At 38.1% G+C, this 21,954-nt stretch overlaps 1 protein-coding gene across 1 annotated transcript in view; it reads left to right on the forward strand.

Annotated features, from left to right (window-relative positions):
• Window positions 1–21,954, forward strand: part of PPEF2 (protein phosphatase with EF-hand domain 2) — a 62,026-nt gene that overhangs the window by 21,618 nt on the left and 18,454 nt on the right. Inside the window, exons 2-10 of the mRNA XM_044681592.1 lie at window positions 1,457–1,584; window positions 1,705–1,762; window positions 2,383–2,558; window positions 6,808–6,922; window positions 8,866–8,912; window positions 13,585–13,751; window positions 16,676–16,712; window positions 16,801–16,950; window positions 19,502–19,852. Of these exons, the coding sequence (XP_044537527.1) occupies window positions 1,457–1,584; window positions 1,705–1,762; window positions 2,383–2,558; window positions 6,808–6,922; window positions 8,866–8,912; window positions 13,585–13,751; window positions 16,676–16,712; window positions 16,801–16,950; window positions 19,502–19,852 (1,229 nt within the window). The remainder of the gene's footprint in view (window positions 1–1,456; window positions 1,585–1,704; window positions 1,763–2,382; window positions 2,559–6,807; window positions 6,923–8,865; window positions 8,913–13,584; window positions 13,752–16,675; window positions 16,713–16,800; window positions 16,951–19,501; window positions 19,853–21,954) is intronic.

Here is a 21,954-nt window from a genome sequence, read left to right on the forward strand (position 1 = left end):
TGAGAATTGGAAGATTAAGTCTCTGATTTTGCATTTCTGGCTAAGTAGTCAATTAGAGAACTCTTTTCACATTCTAGTACAAATACTTCAAAAATGAATGCTTCCATGGCTGGAAGGTTTTCATCTCAGAGGAAACATCATCAACAACAAAAATCATACAATAACTAGCACTAATATGGTGCTTTAAGGGTTACAAAGCACTATATATATATATATATATATATATGTGTGTGTGTGTGTGTGTGTGTATAAAATACATTTGTATAAAGCACTATAAATGTACATATATAATATAATGTATTATATATATAACTACATATAATACATTGAAATTGGAAAGAAATGATATATTATTCATCTACCAGTTAACAAAAAGTTTGCTCTACTATAGCAGGGGCAGGACATCTATAGCATTGAGGGTTTATATGCTCAGTAAGGCTGTGACTTTGATTCACTTGAGCACAGTTTTCCTATCCCTTGGCTGCCCCAAATGGCCCATGGTCAGAAGTCTAAGGGAGACACTAGAGCCCCTCATATCCAGGCTATTTTTGGTATCTACATGGCTGTGCCAAAGGTTTGAACCTGAGTTCACTGAGGTTCAAACTGAATATACATAAATATATGTAGTTATCTGGTCATTTTCAGTTTTCATGACCCCGTTTAGGGTTTTCTTGGCAAAGATACTGGAGTGGCTTACCATTTCCTTCTCCAGCTCATTTTATAGATTAGGAAACTGAAGCAAATGGGGCTAAGTGACTTGCCCAGCATCATGCAGCTAGTGTCTGAGACCAGATTTGAACTCAGTCTTCCTGACTTGATTCCATCATGCCACCTAGCTGCCCTCTTTATATACACGTTATCTTTTTTTGATCATCACATCAAGCAAAGAGAACGTTTGGGCATCTTTCAAGGAATGGTCCGTCTAGGCAAGTTCACATTTATTACACTTAAGCAAAGATATATTATGAAGTGAAAAGGGAGGTGAAAGTGTGACTCCTACAATTACATGAATTACTCTTGAGGATGTTTGCCTCTGCTACAATGCAATTGGCACTTTTAATCCTCCTCCATAGTAACTACCCCCAAATTCTCCAAGTATGTTTTTTTGGGATGAGTTTTCTGAGTCCCTGTTGAATCTGAGAGCACCATGAGGGCTGTTATAATAATAACTAACATTTATATAGAACTAAAAGAAAGACCAGATTTTTCCCAAGGTCATGAAGCTAGAAAGAGGTGGCACCTTGTTTTGAATGTGAGTCTTGCACACAACATCCTGGACTTCTTTCTACCAAACTACAGTGGTCTCCTAGCAATCGCTTCCAAAATACACTTAATTTCACTTGAGGAGTAAATCTCTTCTCCTTTTACCCCCAAAACGGACAACGAAAACACTCTTCCACCTTGCTCCCCCAGGAACAATAATTCTCCTTTGTATGATTTTCTGGCATTATCACAGCCTTCAAGGCAGCAGTGCTAATTCAGAGATGGTACCGCCGCTACATTGCCCGCCTGGAAATGAGGAGACGATGTACGTGGAGCATCTTCCAATCTATAGAATATGCAGGACAACAAGATCAGGTCAAGGTACACTGGCTGGGAAGCATTTCAAGGGCTCCTTTCTTGCCACATTTTTCAAAGTAGCCAGGGTCTCAGTCACTCTTGTGTTTGGATCTCATCTCTAATTGAAACTTCTCTCTTCTGCAGCTTCACGATTTCTTCAGCTACCTTGTAGATCACTTCACACCCAGTGGCCACGGTGAAAGTGAGTATGATCTCCTATGGAACTTCTTATGGCACCTGGCCCTCATAAAACAGGGTTTAGAGGTTGTGTATGTTCAGAGGTAAGGAATTAGGTGGTGCAAAGAAAATCTAAAGGAAATAGATGAGGAGGAATGTCAAGTCATGGATTCATAGGAATTCTCTTTTCCCAATTTTCTTCCTTCTCTGTTTGGGCAGAACCATCAGATTTCTGCCCTAAATTGGACAGGTTATGATTTCTGCCTAGATTTGTTTCCATGGAGATAGATATTCACACATAGATACTCTCTCATTACCCTTATTCTCCTTTGCAGCTAGTTACTCCCCTTTGAAATTCTCTCCTCTGGAGACGTTTTATTAATAAGGCATATCTGTGAAGTCAGAAGACAATGACATTGCATGGTGCCCTTCCCTCCCAGCGTCCTGTGCTCAGAAATGACCCCTCAGCTCTCTCTTTTCCTACCAAAGTTCCCATGCCTTCGACGAATTTCAGGAAGGTGTTAAGAGACCCAGTAGATCCGGTCTATGAAATAAGGATGTTACACGTCCAATGTTTCTCATAGCTCTCACTTGCATCATCAGTGTCCCAGGAGGCTTTACCAGAATCTTTTCTGTCCTGATTAGGAAATTTGCTTAGCTGCATGTTCACCGAGAAGAGACTCCTTAAAGACTCTGAGATGGAAAAATACTGTGACTATGAATCCATAGAGGTGCCAGACTATTACACGGGGCCCCACATCTCCTTTCCTCTTCTGCCTGACCACGCGACTGCCTTAGTGGAAGCTTTCAAACAAAAAAAAGTAAGCGTTTTAGGTGACTGAGGATGCTGCCCAGAGCAAAAGACCCCGATGCCTTTTTAGGTACAAAGAACCAAATAGCAAACTCAAGTAAACACTCCCAGACTCCTGCCGTATGGGGAGGGCACCAGCTCAGGAGGGAGCATTGCATTCTCTTCTCAGCCACCATCTCTTAGAAGACGAGACTGGAAAGCCTGCATCAGTGCCTGTACTCTGTAAATCCATTATACATACATATATGTGTATATGTATCTATGCATGGATATTTCTATATATGTATTTGCATACAGCACATTTATATATATACACAATTAATTATTAATTACATTGGCATATTCACACATATACATGTGTATGTGTGTTTTTATATATATGACATGCACATGTCTGGTACATGTGTAGATATTCATGTGTGTAAATAAGCATATGTCGAGTGTAGGCATGTCTATTATGTGTATATGCTAGAATATATAGTATATGTACACATATAGGATATACCATGTATGTACATATACATCATGTATATGTATATTATATGTGTGTGTACATGTGTATATACACATGGTATTGTGTAATTAGAATTTGTACCCCAGGACTCTCTCTCCCAGCATTCCATGATCATTCTCACATTACATACTAGCATAGGAAGGATATAAGTTTTGTGTGATCCTGCCCCTCTCTCTCTTTTCCCCTTATCGCAGCTAGGAAAGGTGTTTTTATGCCAAGCAGGAGAATTTTACTCACGTATTACTTACTCGGGCTTTTTCTTTTGTTCTTTATTCCTTCTACTTGAAGTGATTATTATAAAATATAATACCTGGAGCTATCGAACATTAATATCTTCTTTGTATATACATAATGTATACTATATAAGTATGCCAACATATAGACATACACACACTACATGTGTGCATATGTATACTATGTGTGTCTATACTACATATATACACACATATACAGTATATAATAGGTTTATATGCTAGCATATCTAGTATATCTACATAGAGTATATAAAATGTATATTTAGTGAATCTATGTGTAATATGTATTATGTGTGCATATATTATATATGTATACACATGGCATGTATAATATATGGTATATAATAGGTATCTACGTGAGTATATATAGTATAGGGTTTCCAATCCCCAATCCTTGACCTTGTTATCCTTTCCCTACTTACAGATAAAAGAGTGTTTAACAACAAGTACCTTCCTGAGTGGTCTTTCTATCATGGCCCTTGGGAAGGGAATCAAACGCAGTCAGATCCTGAATATTATCCAAGGCTGATCAATAGCCCAATACCAATTTATCCAACCCATCTGGAAAGGCTACCCATCTATCTAACCTCTCAAGGGTCCTTGCTTGGGCAGCTGTTAAAGTAATTCTAACAGGTTATCAACCAAACCTGTTAGAGAGAAGGGGATAACTTATAGCAGCAGTCAGGGTGATAGGAGTAGGTGTTTCTCCCACCAACTGCAGCTGAGGAGATCATAGATAGATACACATCATCACCATCATTATACATATATCTCCATTACTATCCTATATTTCTTTAACAGTATGTATCTGTAAACATATAAACATTTATACATATAAACATATATAAACATAAACATATCATGTATATATAATATGTATCTAGAGCCAGTATACATGGTGTATTCTACATGTACATATGGTGAATACTATGTATATATGCTAGTATAGACATACACATATACGCTCTATATAGCATATAATACATAAATATAGTATATCTCTACATACCTAGAGTATATACCATGTATATTTAGTGTATATGTGTGTATACTTGTATATATACACAGTATATATGCCAATAGATACACATAATATATAATATAAACAACATAATATACTATGACATAACATGATATGACACAAATATGATATGACACAACCCAGCACAGCACAACACAACAATATAACATAACATAACATAATATATAGACATGGTATATATCAGTGACTCCCAAAGTGGGAGTCCAGGGGGTGGTGATGGCCACATTTTTTTGGTATTACATTCTATTCTGAGTTCAATAAAGAGTTTCATAATTTCTAGGGGGCGCTAAGTAATATTTTTTTTGGAAAGGGGCCGGTAGGCCAACAAAGTTTGGGAACCACTGGTATATATGATGCATATATACCAATATATACATGCACTTTTTATATATTTTATATAATTTTATATTATATATTTTACATATACACACATATAATATACAGCATATGCTCATACATATATCTACATACATAGAATATATACCATGGATAGATAGATAGTGTATATATGTGTTTGTATATGTGTGGTATATATATTATGTGTGTGTATATAGTTATCCCTCATTATATTGCTATTCACTTATCATGGCTTCCCTGTATCATGAGTTTAAAATATATATATATATATACATATATAATTCTGTATCATGGCATACTTTTGGCTGATGGAATGAAAGGTAACCAACCACAGCACTGTGTTCTGTATCCTGGACGCTGATTGGCTCAGTGACTGTAGGTTCATAAGGGTGTAGAAAAAGTTTATAGCCTTAAAATAGATATAAATAATAAAATAAATATAACGCCGCTACTTTGTGGATTTTCACCTATTACAGAGGTCTCTGGAACTTACGTTCCTGCAGTACCTGAGGGATCCCTGTAGATGATATATATGCTAATGTATAATATATAGAATATAACAGGTCTCTACGTGAGTATTTCTAGCACACACACACACACATATAGTGCATATATGCCAGTATACAAGGCTTATACTTTATATACAGATAGCGTATATATATCATATATATAGTATATACTTGTGTATATATATACACACATTGTACATACTACATATCTATTGTATATAGTGCCAGTCTGCACACACACAATGTATATAGAGTGTATTATAAATAGAATATACTATGTATGCTAGCATATACGTAGTATCTGCCATGTATATATAGCATGCATATGTAATAGCTTATATCCGAGTTGCATGCCTATACACAGTGTATATCTACACACATGTTAGCACAATCTAACATGTATACCACCTGCACATATACATGCATGTATATATACATGCACATGACACGTGGTACCTATACATGTGGTGTGTGCCCACATCTTCTATGACCTGAAGAGTGTCATGTATTAGAACAAGCCTTGCACTTGGATTCGGAGTAGCTGAGTACTACCATCCAATCTTTGTAACTGTCTGTCTGTCTGTCTGTCTGTCTGTGGGTCCTGACCTCTTAGTCTACAAAATTCAAGGGTAGGATTAGATGACCTCCGTGGTCTTTTTCCAGATTTAAAAGTTCTGGTTCTCTAGGAGATGGTGTGGTACAGCCACTCAACAAGCATTTATTTGCTTTTTTTTTAAATACTTAACTTAGAATATCTTAGAACCAATAACAAGTATTGGTTCCAAGTCAGAAAAGCAGTAAGGGTATTAGGGATCAAATGACTTGCCTGAGCAAGTCATACAGCTAGCTAAAAGTATCTAAGGTCAGATTTGAACCCAGGTCCTCCCAACTCTCTGTGGGCTACCTAGCTGCACCCCTATATATATACACATATGTGTGTATATATATATATATTAAATTAAACAAGCATTTATTAAATACTTATTCTATATAAGGAATTGTGTTAAAAGCTGGGGCAACAAAGATATATCAGTTAATCTTGATTCTCCAGGAGCAGAGTGGTTTTGGAACCAGGAAAACCTGGGTTCAAGTCCTGCCTGTGACATACCCTGGCTGTAGTGTGTGACCAAGGGCAAATCCATGATATCTCCTGGTGCTCTTGGCAATCTGCCAAGACTTTAAGTGGCAGAGAAGGTGCCAGTCTGAATTTCCTCATTGGAGAGTTCTGTTCACTATCCTGTAATCTTAAGAAAGTTTGCTGTATCCTAAGCTGTAACTTTTTAAAATCTGGCATGACTCAAGAAAATGGAAAATGGAATTTGGGGAGGAAGGGGTCTTTTAGTTGTAACTCAGATGATAAGAAGGTGTGACCGTAGGGAAAGGAGAAGGCATTTGGGCCAATAAATTCAAAGATCTAGAAGGGAATGAAATTCAAAGGAGTATAGGAGCTCCAGGTACCTTCTAGGACTCAGCATCCAGATTATTTGGAAACACTCAAAGAGTAAATCTCGGGCCCTCTCCCCTCAGAAACACTCCTCATGTTTTTCATCCTCTTTCCCAAACCCTGCTTTTTCTCCCAGTAGCAGCTACATGCTCGGTATGTCTTAAATATTCTGCACGAGGCCAGGAAGCATCTCATACAACTGCCAAATATCAACCACATCTCCACCTGCTACAGTGAGGAGATCACAGTGTGTGGTAAGTAAGAGCTAGGGCATATAGAGAAAGTCTTTATTGTTTGGAAGCACCAAAGCAGAGGCTTTAAATTGAATAATAACCATGAAAAGTTCTCATTAAGGAGAGGGGAGCCAGGTGCAGTATGTACTCATAGCAGGACTTTGTTATGCTTCAGTGAAAAGATACATGTAGCCTGGGTCCAGAGGCATGCTAGTAAATGTTTAACAACCAGCTCTCTGAGCGGGGGCACAAATGTAATACAAGACATACTGTTATGTTTAATCTCCACTAATATTTTCTCCATCATTTTCTTAAGTCTAGAAAATGAACAAAACAATTAATCAAACTCTGATTTGGAACATTTGCCCACTTTCAAAGTATAAATACTCTCAACTGGTCTCACAGGTTGACTGGGGCTGGTTCCAGTACATCCCTGCCTGAGAACCTCACAAGATCATGAGCCGTCATCAATATTTTTTTTTTATCAGACCAACCAGAAAACACCGTTACCCTGAGGAAAAAGACATTTTAGAGTACTGCAAAATAAATAGAGAAAATATTTTAAGCCTCTCTCCACCCCATCTACAACACTTACTTCCCATTCCAATTCATTTAAAAAATTTTATTTTTATTGCCATATCGGTCATATTTGTAAGAGCAAAGTCATGCATAACTAAAACCCCAAAATAAAACCAAAATACATGGGTGTGAAAGATGAGTCTAACATTTCTCTGGAGGTGGAGAGCATTCTCCATCATAAGTCTTTCAGGATTCTCCGAAATCATTGCATTGCTGAGAGTAGCCACATTTTCAGAGATAATCATCATCCAATATTGCTGTATTACCGTGTACCACGTTCTTCCAGTTCTGCTGATCTCACTTTGCATGAGTTCATGTAATCTTTCCAGCTTTTTCTGAAATCATCTTGCCTATCATTTCTCATAGCACAATAGTCACCAACATGTACCACAATTTGTTCAGCCTTTCCCCAATGATGGGCATCCCTTCAGTTTCCAATTCTTTGCCACCCCAAAAAGAGCAGCTATAAGTACTTTTGTACGAGTAGGTCCTTTCCCCTTTTTTATTATCTCTTTGGGATACAGACTCAGGGTATGCACAGTTTTATAGCCCTTTGGGCATAGTTCCAAATTGCATTCTTTCTACTGGCAGAAGAGGGCAAATATTTAGGGAACATGTTTGAACAGGTAAAACTTGTAATCAGAGCGACTCATCCTCTCTGGTTTCATATGATCCCATTGCTGGGACCACTTTGCTTATTTCCCCCAAGTGCTTCCAATATTGTCTGATGACCTTGAACTGCTTTTTTGCTGCTACAGCAAATTGCTGGTCTAATCTTTCCACTAAACAGCCATCTGCTGGCGTATTCTTTTGCCTTAAATGACTATCTGCAGATCTAGCTAATGAACAGTTGTTCACTGCTGCTGCCACCTGTGGGTTCGCTGTTGAAATGCAACTTCCATGGGTGCTTTTCCTTGTTGGGGATGGCAACTCGGTCTCATACACCATCTCATCTCTTTGCCACAGCCAGACAACCACCTAGAGACACCCCTCAGTATTAACTCTACCTTTTAAACAACTTTTCTTCTGCCTAGATTACCACAGCTTGGATTCACTCTAATCTTAGAAATAGGGTGAAAAAATTCCTTTCAACTCCCAACTCTCCAGGTTAGCCTGGGATCTTCACTGATGCTGTCAACGAAGTTGCTGTTATTCCCACATACAACATTTCCTTTATATAGTTCTCTCTCTGAAAAACATTACATTCATTACCTCCATTTGTTGCTATTCCTATAAGCAAGAAAATGCTATGCATTATAATAAGATCAAGGATTTCTTCAGGGCGGGCGCACGTGTGCATCTTTTTTTTTTTTCTATTTAGAGTAAAATTAGGAAGAGTGAAAAACATCAATGGAAACTGATTCTTTTTTCTCTCTCTTTGTTAGGAGACTTACATGGCCAGCTGGACGACTTAATATTTATATTTTACAAGGTACAATATTCAGTAAAACACATAGATTATGCATTTTAAAAATGTTTAACTATAGTTGAAAAATGTTTTTTACTAGATGCTACTATGACAAGGGAGTAAGTAACTTAAAATCTCAGAATTTCAGAGTTGGAAGGGAAGGAAGAGGCAGTTGGGTGGTTCAGTAGATAGAGTAAGAAACCTGGAGTCGGGAAGAGCATAGTTCAAATCTTACCTCAGACACTAACTGCATGACCTTGGGCAAGGCACCTAGTCTCTGCCTGCTTCAGCTTTCTCATCTATAAAATGAGGACGATAACAGAACCTTCCTTAAAATGTTGTTGTGAGGGGGGCAGCTGGGTAGCTCAGTGGATTGAGAGCCATGCCTAGAGATGGGAGGTCCTAGGTTCAAATCCAGCCTCAGACACTTCCCAGCTGTGTGACCCTGGGCAAGTCACTTGACCCCCATTGCCTACCCTTACCACTCTTCCACCTATAAGTCAATACACAGAAGTTAAGGGTTTAAAATAAAAAAAAAATCTTTAAAAAAATAATTTAAAAAATGTTGTTGTGAGGATCAAATGAGTTAATTGGTACATTGCAAACATTGTACTATTCAAAGACAGCTAGGTGTCGTGACAGATTGAGAGCCAGACCTAGAGAAAGATGTCTTAGGTTCAAATTTGGCCTCACACATTTACCAGCTATGTGACCCTGGGCAAGTCACTTAATCACCATTCCATAGCCCTTTTTTTTTTTTTAACCCTTGTATTTCGGTGTATTGTCTCATAGGTGGAAGATTGGTAAGGGTGGGCAATGGGGGTCAAGTGACTTGCCCAGGGTCACACAGCTGGGAAGTGGCTGAGGCTGGGTTTGAACCTAGGACCTCCTGTCTCTAGGCCTGGCTCTCACTCCACTGAGCTGCCCAGCTGCCCCACCCATCCATAGCCCTTTTAATAACTCTTTTGTCATGGAACCAAAACTTAGTATTGATTCTAAGAAAGTTAGGGTTAAAAAAATACTATACAAACATGAACTTATTACTATTATTAGAGGCTACCTTATCTAAACTATATTCTAACAAAATTCTCCCAAAATGAAACTTTTAATATTTGTTGTGCCATGGATATCTTTGGTCTGGCCAGTCTTATGGACCACTTTTAAAATAATGCTTTTAAATGCATCAAATGAAATTAATAATATTATAAAGGAAACTGACAATACTGAAATATAGTTATAAAATTTTTTTTAAGAAACAAGTTCACATGTGTGACCCTGGGCAAGTCACTTGACCCCTATTGCCTAGCCCTTACCACTCTTCTGCCTTGGAGCCAATATACAGTATTGACTCTAAGACAGAAGGTAAGGGTTTAAAAAAAAAAAAAAGAAACAAGTTCACAGACCCCCACTTTAAGAATGTTTTTAAAAACATACCTGACAAATGATCATGTGATATTTGCTTAAAGATAGGTATTCCCTGGTACCCTCTTTGTATCTATTGAAGTAAGCCATTCAGATTTTAACTATTTCTGTTTGTTAGGAAGTTTGGCCATATATCAAGCCCAAAATGTCTTCTTTGAAACTTTGAAACTTCCAGAGGCACTACATAGCATGAACTTCCAAGATTCTTCTAATGCAACATTTTAGAACTTTTAGCTTACATAAAATAATAAACAGAAAGGATTTACCATCCAACAATCAATTTTCTCTTTTTTTCTGATAAGAAATAATAGAGATCCTAAACTTTCAAGAGAAATAAGTTAAAGTTTCTTCCATATGCAGCACCGTTGGATAGTTATATGTACCATATAATATAATAATCATATAAAATGATTCATAGTGTTATAAAGCAATTACATAATAATAGGTCTACCACATAGATTTATAGCATATCTTTCTTGTAATGAAGAATAAATGAAGAAAAAAAGCACTTGTTAAACACTTGAGATACAAAACATTTTGTTCTGTGCTCATGATAAAAATAGAAAAGTCAGATAGTCCCTGCCCTGCTCTCCAGGAGCTCACATTCTAATGGGAAGACATATAGGGAAGACTTCAGACGGAAAGGTCCCATGGTCCTTTGGGTATAGCAGCAAAGCAGATGTTAATGCCTCTTCTTTACAATGCCAAGTCTACTTTTTAAATATCAGTTTCTCATGTTGAACTCTGATGGTACCAAGGACTTTGGTGGTAAGAACTTTCTTTTCTCATCTTCATTTTGTAGCAGGTATTGTAGAAGAAGTTGATAGGTTGTATCTCCACAAGAGAGGCTCCCTGGACAATGTCTGTGGGAGCCAGACTGGTTACAAGTTTGGTCATCTAGAGGGCACTAGTCCAGGGGCTCTTAGAATTACCAATCTATTGCAAGCAACTGGTGTTGGTGAGTCTTTTCTACGAGGGTTGCTCCCCTCAGTGATAACAGGACTGAAAGCAGGACCATTTGTCTTTTGTCATTCAGTTGTTTCAGTCATATCTGAATCTTCACAATCCTGTTTGGAGTTTTCTGGGCAAAGATAGTGGAATAGTTTGTCATTTCATTCCCCAGCTTACTTTACAGATGAGGAAACTAAGACCAACAAAGATTATTATCCAGAGGCCCTAGGAATTTCAGTGTTCCTAGATCAAGGGTTGGGCAAGTAGGGGGTACAGTGGATAGACCTATGGCTTCTGGATATTGGGTCATGTCTACTGGCATTTCAGAGGATATGGAGGTCAAGGTATGTGTTGGTGATGATTTATTCTCCCTAGCACATGCTGCTTCCTCTATCTCCCTCAGATTGCATGGCTGCTTCAGTTAAGCTGGCTCGCCTGTCCCATTGGCAACAGCAGTTGGAGGTGGGGATGATGGACCTTTTCTCCAGTGAGTTTGATCCTTTGAGTTGTAAGAGGGGAAACTATATATTTAAGGTATGGTTGCCAGAAATTGGATTAACTCGATTTCAAATTATAATAGACCCAAGTCAGGATGACTTTTATGGAAGTTTATTTACAATTAGGAAGATAGAAGGTAGGGAAATGTAAAGGATGCAGGGGACAAGTTGAGAACAGATGCTTTTATTCCTAGGGCTCTTGGACTTACATGCCCGTCTATGGCAAGTGATTTATGATGGGTCGTTCTGGCTATAAGATGGCAGCTCTTTCTTAAAGCTTTGCTCAACTCAAAGAAGCTGGAGTCAAAAGGCATGGATTCAAGTCATGATCCTATCCCTTAGTACCTTGAGCAACTCATTTCTTCTCTCTGGAATGCAGGTTTCTCCTCTGTAAAATGAGGAGGATGGACTATATAAACTCTAAAGCCTTTTCCAGCTCTAACATGCTGTGATTCCATTACTTTAACTTTACTAAAAAGAAGTCAAAAGTAAGAATAATCTGTTTCTTCCATAATTTGGTGGACATAATAGATATTCTGGTAGCTCAAGATCATTGAGAAAAAGTACTCATCAAGTGTGTATTTGAATATAGCTGATCTCAGTGTTGCTGGGTATGGTTTTTGCTGGGTAGAGGGAAGGTTGTTCCAGCCAAGATGGTTATAACTGATGATAATTCCACTCAATTTCTTATTAATTTTATGAATTTATTGAATCTAATGAACTTATTAACTGCCTATTGCATGCCAAACCCTATGAGGTAGGCCTTTGGGGTATATACACAAAAAGGGAAACAATCCTTGTCCTCAAGGAGCTTATACTCTCCTGGAGCAGCAAATGCTCATCACATGTTTCAATCTTGAATTTAAAACCAAGATGCATATTCCAGCAAGATAAGCCATTCATTCTCCTTCCAAAAAGAGGGCAAAGAATGTCCCTCTCACTTCTTTCCCCAATTCTTATTTGTTTTGGAGTAAATATAGGCAAATCCATTGAAAGTCTGAGTTTATCGTATGTATACACACATATAACATATACATGCATTTACATGTAAGTATATAATGTATAAACAACATAAATATTGTGTCACAAAAATCTGTCATATCTATGTATGTCTATACAAATATATACACACATATGCACAAAACACTAGCATTTATATAGATGGTAAGGTTTGCAAAGCACTTTTCAAATACTATCTCATTTTATCCTCATTAATCCTGGGAAGTAGCTATTATTCTCATGCCCATTTTACAAGGAAACCCTTTCCCAATCCCTCTTAATTCCACTACCTTCCCTTTACTGATTATTTCCATTTATTCCATTATTTCCATTCCTGTATATAGCTTGGCTTACATGTAGTTTCCCCCGTTTAATTGCGAGCTCCTCAAAAGCAGAGGCTGTTTTTTGACCTTTCTTCTATCTCCAGTGTTTAGCACTGTGCTTGGTATACAGTAGACACTTTGTAAATATTTATTGACTGGCTGGTACACCAATATTTGGCATGTTTGAAGCTTAGTTTGGCTTCCCTTTTTGTTGGATTTGTATGGCTTATGTATCTATATTATGTTTTTTTTCCCTTTCCTTGCTTTGAAGATAAACTATAATCTGTTGGTTCTAAAATTCCAGAAATATCTGATGACATTTTCCCCTCTCTTTTTTCTATTAAAATATCAGAAACACATTTTGGGGGGGTCTTAAATAGAACTTGGGCTGTATCCAGGTTTGGGGGCCCATCTTGTAAGATGCTCCTATTTCTTTTAACTTTGTTTTTCTTCTGTCTTTGCCTTTTTCTGATTATCCTTTGACTATGTTTTCTTGTTATACAGAATGGCCTTCCATCCCCTGAAAGAGCCTATGTGTTCAATGGTGACTTTGTGGATAGAGGCAAAGACTCAATTGAGATTTTGATGATTCTCTTTGCCTTCATGTTGGTTTATCCAAAGGAGTTCCATCTAAACCGAGGAAATCATGAGGATCATATAGTCAATTTACGGTATAGAAACAAAAGATACTTGGGTCTTAGATGAGCACTTGAGACTAGAGCAAAAAATTCCTTTTATAAATCCTTAATTGTATTTCTCTACATGTCCTTTTTAAAGAATTGTTGTATCCTAAATTTCACAAATACCCCCAAAAATGAATATTTCTACATGTAAAGTAGAACAGAAAAAGAGTGTTATATAGTAATTTCTATTATGTATAGCTTTTTTTCTTTTAAAAACTATGTAATAGAGGGGGCAGCTGGGTAGCTCAGTGCACTGAGAGTCAGGCCTAGAGACAGGAGGTCCTAGGTTCAAATCCAGCCTCAGACACTTCCCAGCTGTGTGACCCTGGGCGAGTCACTTGACCCCCATTGCCCACCCTTGCCACCCTTCCACCTAGGAGCCAATACACAGAAGTTAAGGGTTTAGAGGGGAAAAAAATAAATTAAAAAATCTATGTAATAGAGCATCTAGGCAGCTCAGTGGATTGAGAACCAGACTCGGAAATAGGAGGTCCTGGGTTCAAATTTGACCTCAGACATTTCCTAGCTCTGTGACCTGAGCAAATCACACAACTCCCTTAACCTAGCTCTTATCATTCTTCTCCCTTAGGACCATTACACAGTATTGATGGAAAGTTAGGGTTAAAAAAAAAACCCTATGTAATAGACTCAACCTGTTGCTTTCAAAGCTATCTTATTAGGTTTTGTTTCCTTCAAAACTTTTTTTCTGTGTATTTTAATATTTCAATGGTCCTCTTTTTCTCTTTTCTTTTCTTCTCTCTGTCTCTATCTCTGTCTCTCTGTCTCTGTCTGACTGTCTGTCTGTCTGTCTGTCTGTCTATCTTTGGCTACAAGTTCTCCTATCCAATTTCCCTCTCCATGAAAGAAAGAAAAAACACAATCTTTGTAATAAATGAGCTTAGTCAAACAAAAAAACCTCCAAACCACATGATGGCCAGGTCCAAATGTGTGTGTGCATCATTTTGTCCCATAAACCAATCCATCACTATTCTGTCTAGAGGTGGATAACAAGGAGGGAACTATTGGTAAATGAACAAGTGCTTGGAGAAGATGGAGGAGAAATGTATGCACAATACCTTTTAAAGTTAAATATGTATTATTAACATTTTCTCCATCCCTTTCTATAGAACAATCAACAAAGCAATGAATCAAGCTCTTATTTTTAGTGTTTGCAAATTTCCAAGGTGAAAAGACTCACACTGAAAACTTAATTTTTAAGAACCAGCTCAAGCAGACTGCTGCACACCCCTGGCACATGCTTGAGCACTGGTTCTCTGGAAGCCTGATTGGTCATTGTACTGATCAGAGTTCTAAAATCTTTCCAAGTTATTTTTCTTAATAATGGTGTTGTTTTCATATAAATTGTCCTCCTAGTTTTGATTACTTCAATCTGAATCAGTTAATACAAGTTTCCCAGGTCTTACTGAAGTCTTAAAAAATGTTTAAATAATATATTGGGGGGCAGCTAGGTGGCCCAGTGGATTGAGAGTGAGGCCTGGAGATGGGAAGTCCTGGGTTCAAATCTGAATTCAGACACTTCATATCTGTGTGACCCTTGTAATAAAGGGTAAATGTGGCTGATAACAGGGGGCTGGTGGTACAAGTGAGTCACCTGGGCCAGGGAGCCTGTAACTACTATAGCTGGTGATTTGAGACTGTCAGGGATGTGTAGCCTAAGCTGTGATGCCCAGTCAGTCTCCCTGCTATCTATAGGCTCCTTTAAGGTGGAGAGTGAGGGGCCCCTCCCTGCTGGAGTGGAAGCAGAACTCAACAGGAAGTGAGGCTCACCCACTTCCTGGATAAAATGGATGCTTGCCCAATTTTAGAGTCAAGTGGTTGCTATTCCCCCCTTTCCTCAGCTCCTTAGCCCAAGATGATGTTATAATAACTACAGGAGCTCACAGTTTCAGGCTAAGGGTTTATTTAAACACAGAAGGGAAAACTGAGGAAAGAGGGTTTAGGGTGTGGAGAGGCTGTTGCTAAAGGCCAGTGTTGGCAATGGAACTAGAAGGTAAGATCAGGCTGAGGGAACCAGCCCCTCAGCCAGAGATAATTTTCACTGCCCTGATGTTCTGTGATCCACCAGATAGACAGATGAAGTTGATGAATTGGTTTAGGGGTGTCCCTATTGCTAGGCTGACCTAATCTAATTTCCTGCCCACATTCCACCTCCCTCAATCCCTCCAGGGTCCCTAAGGGAAGTCAAGGGGTAGCTGGGTGTCTGGGTGAGGTCAAGGAAAATCAGAACCCCCAGGTTGGTTCTACAGGGGTATTTATAGTCCCAGCTCAAACTGTCAAGTCTTGGGATTGGCACATGCAGGGCCAAAGTTCCATTCTCCTAACTGACAGGATTGCCTAGGGTAATTTTGCAAATGCAAGAGATCTTGCATAAATCCTGCATTATACCCTGGGCAAGTCACTTCACTCCCATTGTCTAGCCATCATTGCTTTTTTTTTTTTCTTTGTCTTGGAATTAATGAACAGTATTGATTCTAAGGCAGAGTTAAAAAAGTTAAAAAAAAAAAAGTAAGAGTTAAAAAAAAAATAACTTCAAGGCTTCTCCAACCTTATTTCTGTCTTCTATCATCTCTACTAATATGATAAGCATAAAATGAAACCTTAAAGTTGTTTTAATTCCTATTTCTTAGGGAAATTATGGTATAATATCAGTATAGCTGTAAACTGATCCCACCATTTTAGAAATAAATTTGAAACTGGATAGAAGAATGACCAAACCATTGATACCTTCTCATACAGCAATCCCTCTATTGGGCATAACTACTATATTAGTTGATCTTGCTTGACTATTTATATCACAAAGGATGGGTTCTGGAGTCGGGGAAGGCAAAATAGAAAATTGTCCTAAATAAAACAGGACACCAATATAAAATTATTCTTGCTTTTAAATCTAGATATGGCTTTACCAAGGAAGTGATGCACAAATATCAGGTATGTTGTTTTTTAAACCCAAACCCTCTGTTATCCAGAATGAGTTGGGTACATTCATCAAATTTAATTACTTCATTCATCTCTTCAGGTAAACGGCAAGAAAATACTGAAGATGCTGCAAGAGGTTTTTTGCTGGCTTCCATTGGCCACCCTTATTGATGAGAAAGTTCTGATAATTCATGGTGGGATTTCAGACAAGACCAATCTAGAACTTTTGGAAAAACTGGATAGGCACAAGGTATTAACAATCAATACAGCTTTTCCTGTGATGTCAGAGCTCTATCCCCACTAAAACATAATTGTTATTTATTTATTACTGGCTATCTAGAAAAGTTTTTACCTGAAAGGCCCCTTATCTAAATAATTTGGTCCCATACTACTTCACTATACCTTGCCATTGAAGAACAGGACCATTAGAGTCTTGTTTTCTTTACTTACATCTGCCATTCTAAGTGTCTGAACTTAGAGGGAGAATGAATTGAATCTAATAATAATTTTTTTTACAGTTTGCAAAGCACATTAGATATTATCTCATTGGATCTTCACAACTCTATAGAATAAGTGCTATTATTCTCTCCATTTTACGTATGAGGAAGCCGAGGCATAGTGAGGTTAAGTGACTTGTCAAGGGTCACAAAGCTAGCAAGTAATAAGTGACTATTACAACAATTATTCTCAAAAATATTTTCAAGGTATTATATTATATAATCCAATCTTAAGAGCTAAAAAATAGGGAATTTTTTTTTGAGCAAGCTACCAGGAATCTGGGGCACTTTTTACAAGGACTGAATCTTATTTAGATCTTGCCAGATTTCTGTCTAATCTATTTAAAAAAATTTTTTTATCACACAAAACACACTTCCATGTTGTTCATTGTTGTAAGAGCACACTCATACATAACCTAAACCCCAAAATAAAACTGTAAATACACTAATGTGAAAGATGGCTCCAACAGTTCTTTCTCTGGTGGATAGCATTCTCTGTCATGTCATTGCCAAGTTTTCACAGATCCAATATTGCTGTTATTGTATACAATATTCTCCCATTCTGCTTATTTCACTCTGCATTAGTTCATGTAGATTTTTCTAGCTTTTTCTGAAATCATCTTGCTTATCATTTCTTATAGCACAATAGTATTCCATCACCAACATGTACCACAATTTTTTCAGCCATTCCCCAATTGATGGACATCTCAATTTCTAATTCTTTGCCACCCCAAAAAGAGCAGCTATAAATGTACAAGTAGGTTCTTTCCCCTTTTTAATTATCTTTTTGGGATACGGATCCAATAGTGGTATTACCAGATCAAAGTTTTACAGCCTTTTGGGTATAGTTCCAAATTGCCCTCCAGGATGCTTGGATCAGTTCACAACTCCACCAACAATGCAATAGTGTCCCTATTTTGCCACATCCCTTCCACATTTACTGCTTTCCTTTACTTCTATATTGGTCAATCAGATAGGTGTGAGATGGTACCTCAGCATTGTTTTAATTTGCATTTCTATTGCTGTCTAATCTAAACCAAAGAGGCTGACTATAGCTGGAAGTTTCATGCAAGGAATTATGAAATTATGAAAATTAACCTCTAAAAATACTTTAAATTAAAACAATTACCAATTTTTAAAAAAACCCTATGACATACAACTGTCAGGAAATATATGTTTAGTTTTTTTTTTTATTTCTACATTTAGACATTGCAATAAAATAATTGTCTCAAATTAGGGCACTGAAAGGGCTACGAGAGTCCTAAAATAATTTAAATGGATTATAGTTAGTTATTACCTTCCATAAAGTGAGAATTAAGCTTCAAAGGTTCAGAAACTCTTCCACCAATCCATGAGGTCCTGAACTGGAGTGGTGGTCTTATAAATAAAGACAAGGAGTTGGATAGTAAAAATATGATGAGGGTAGAAATGATAACACCTGACAACTGAATGCATAGGAGGAATGAGGAAGAGAATAGAATTAGGGCTAATGACAGGGCTGTGAATCTGGGAGAGAGGAAGGTTGGAGGTATTCTCAGTAAAAACAAGGAAGTTCATTCAGAAAAGGAGTAATTGGGGAGGAAAGATAATGAGTTCTGTTTTGGACACATCATCTTTTAAGATGTCTATGGGACATCCAGTTCGAAGTGTCTGGTTGGGGAGGTAGTTCTGAAGCCTGTTTAATTTTCAGTGTCAACGTTTACTCTTCAGAAATCCTCAAATGCTACAAATCGGGACTTGATTTCTTGTTTTGTGGATTGATTAGTTTTAATCAAGTGATGGGGAAAATATTAATAATACAGATTCCACTCATGTCAAACATTTTTCTCCCCCAAGGAGATGGTTGTTAAACATTTACCAGCACACTTCTGCATACAGGTAAATCAGTGATTTGTGCAGGGTTTCGCTGTCAGAGGCCAGGTGGGAAGCTGAATCCCTTGCCTACGAGCCTAGCGCTTGATCCTCTAAGCTACTGGATCTAAAACCTGGAGTTGTCCACAGACTGGCAAGAAATCCGCGGCTATTTTGCATGCCCTTCGAGGGAGAAAAAAAATGACATCTTTCTCCTTACCCTCCTCAAAGTGAATTTAGCCTTTTCTCCAGTGATTAGTTGAAAATATCATTCTGAGAAGAATGTCACCAGGCTTCACCAGGACACAAAAATGGCCTCTTCCCTGAAATGTCACACTTCTACGATGATATTTAAGACCTGCCGACGTCTTGCCTCTCAGATCTCAACTGCTCCATTTGCTTGTCCCGTTTTCTTCCTCACGAGAGTCTCTTCCCCTCTACTCTCCCTTTTAGATTATTTCCACCATAAGTTATACAAAGAAAACGGAGAAGGAGAAACGGGTAGAGGAAAGCCAAAGGAGCTCCTCCTGGTTATCCCTCAAAAGCCGCTCCGTGCCCTCTTCGCCCCTGCGTTACAGCCCTCACAAGGGGAGCCGCTCGGCCAGCATCCCCTGCAGCTTCACACCCGATCGGAAGGAGATCTCCAAGAGGGTCCGGAAATCGGTGCAGTTGGAGTTAGAGAAATGCTGGCAGCAAGTGAGCTTCCCAGAATTCAAGGACAAGGAGGAGACGTCGCTCTTCCCATCAGAAGCTGAACTAGACTCTTGTGACCTCCAAGACGTGAATCATGAGGAGTGGAAGCAGGTGAGTGGCTCGATGGACTGTTCTCTTCTTGCAAAAGAAGACTCTAAAAAGGCCCTGTTTTGGTATAAGAAAGAATGGAGTCACAGGTCCTGGGTTCAAATATGACCAAAGGCACTTCCTAACTGTGTGACCCTGGGCAAGTCACTTAACCCCTCTTCTGTCTTGGAATCAGAAACTTAGAATTGATTCTAAGACAGGAGGTAAGAGTTTTTTTTTAAAAAGGGAAAAGAAAGAATGGACTATATTAGACAACAGGGATTGTCTTTTGTCTTTTGGTTTTTTTTTTTTCATATTCCTAGCATTTAGCCTGGTATGTAGTAAGGACTTATTAGTGAGTGGACAGTCAACAAACATTTATTAAGCACCTACTATATGCCAGGAACTATGATAAGTTGCTGAAGATATATAGAAAAGCACAGGACAGTTTGTGCACTCTGTCTAATAGGGAAGGCAATGTGAAAACAGTTATGTACAAACAAATGCACACAGGATAAATCAGAGATCACCAATAAAGTACTTGAAGATAGCCTGGAAGAGGGGCTCATTCAGGATAAGTTGTAACTAGGATGGGATGATTGGACTTTAACGTTTCTGTAGGTTATATTTATCAACATTTATCATGTCAGAAATTTACATGTCTTATAAAATACTTTGATCTCAAAGACCCCTTAAAAAGGTTAAGGGAGGGGGCAGCTGGGTAGCTCAGTGGATTGAGAGCCAGGCCTAGAGACGGGAGGTCCTAGGTTCAAATCTGGCCTCAAACACTTCCCAGATCCTGGGCAAGTCACTTGACCCCCATTGCCTACCCTTACCATTCTTCTGCATTGGCTCCAAGACAGAAGGTAAGGGTTTTAAAATTAAAATAAAATAAAATAAAAATTTTAATTAAAAATTTTAATTAAAAAAAATTTTTAAAAGGTTAAGGAACCCCGCCAAGGGTCTTTGGAGTATATTTTGAGAACCGTTGTTTTAAATTTTTAAATGGTAGCCAAAAATCTCAACTCACTGGCCTGACATCAAGGCCATGAATTTGGCTGACTTTGTCTGAGGTGTCCAACTATATCTGAACTCACTGCTAGGAGATCCTTTATCCTTAATAATCCCTGCATAGATCTCACTGCTTTCCAATCCAGTTTTAAAGTAATTTGACTACTTTAAAAGCGTTTTGTCCTATCCTAATTGATCAACCCAGTGTGTCCTCTTCAGGGTCATCTTATTATTGAAATTTAGGTCTACCAAAGTGTGTTTCTTCCTAATACATTTGTACAGGTCAGGAATGGAATGTTTCTCCTTTATAAACAGATCCAATTGATATTCTTAAAGGGACACTGAAAACATATTATTTGACCCTTTAGGTACAGTACTAGAAACATCTCAAATAATTTCATTTTATTCTTGAGAATAGCCAAAATGAACTCTCCAATCTATCTTGCAATGGAATTATAAAAGAAGGAGCATTTAGTTGAAATGTAAACTACATGGCTCTCTAGGGGGAAAGAAGTCTTTGTTTTCAGGAATTAAATGTATAATCTAGTTTGCCCATGGTGGTGTCTTAGAAACTAGAAATGTGGCATGGGAAGGTCTCCATAGAACTATCTGTTTGTTCCTGAGGAAATCACCAGAAGTTGGGAAGGGGAAGAGCACTGCCTCTGACTAGGGTCAAGATCCACTCTAACCCAGACTCAAGGACTTGACCTTGGAGATGAGTATTCCTAAGGTCAATACAGCCAAATCACAGGTTAAGTTTTTATCCAATTGTACCTGTTGTGTCATCCATACATATTAGCTTAAGAGAGAACTTATCCTGGGCTGCCCAACAAAAATTATCTTCCTTCAGCTGAAAAAGAAAAGAAAAATTATGGGTAAATTAAGATTTAAGATAAGTGAAGAGGAAATGCAATATAGGAAACCCATCAAGAAAAGATTGATAAGCTTAAGCAAGCTATGGAAAGAAGAAAAGCAGACTTTAAAGCAGGAAAAGCAATGAGTGATCAGTGGCTGTGGAGTATTTGAATTTCATCCTGAGCTAGATGATGATGATGAAGAAGAAGAAGAAGAAGAAGAAGAAGAAGAAGAAGAAGAAGAAGAAGAAGGAGAAGGAG

This window comes from Gracilinanus agilis, chromosome 6 (assembly GCF_016433145.1).
Source record: "Gracilinanus agilis isolate LMUSP501 chromosome 6, AgileGrace, whole genome shotgun sequence".
NCBI classification, from domain to species: Eukaryota; Metazoa; Chordata; class Mammalia; order Didelphimorphia; family Didelphidae; genus Gracilinanus; species Gracilinanus agilis.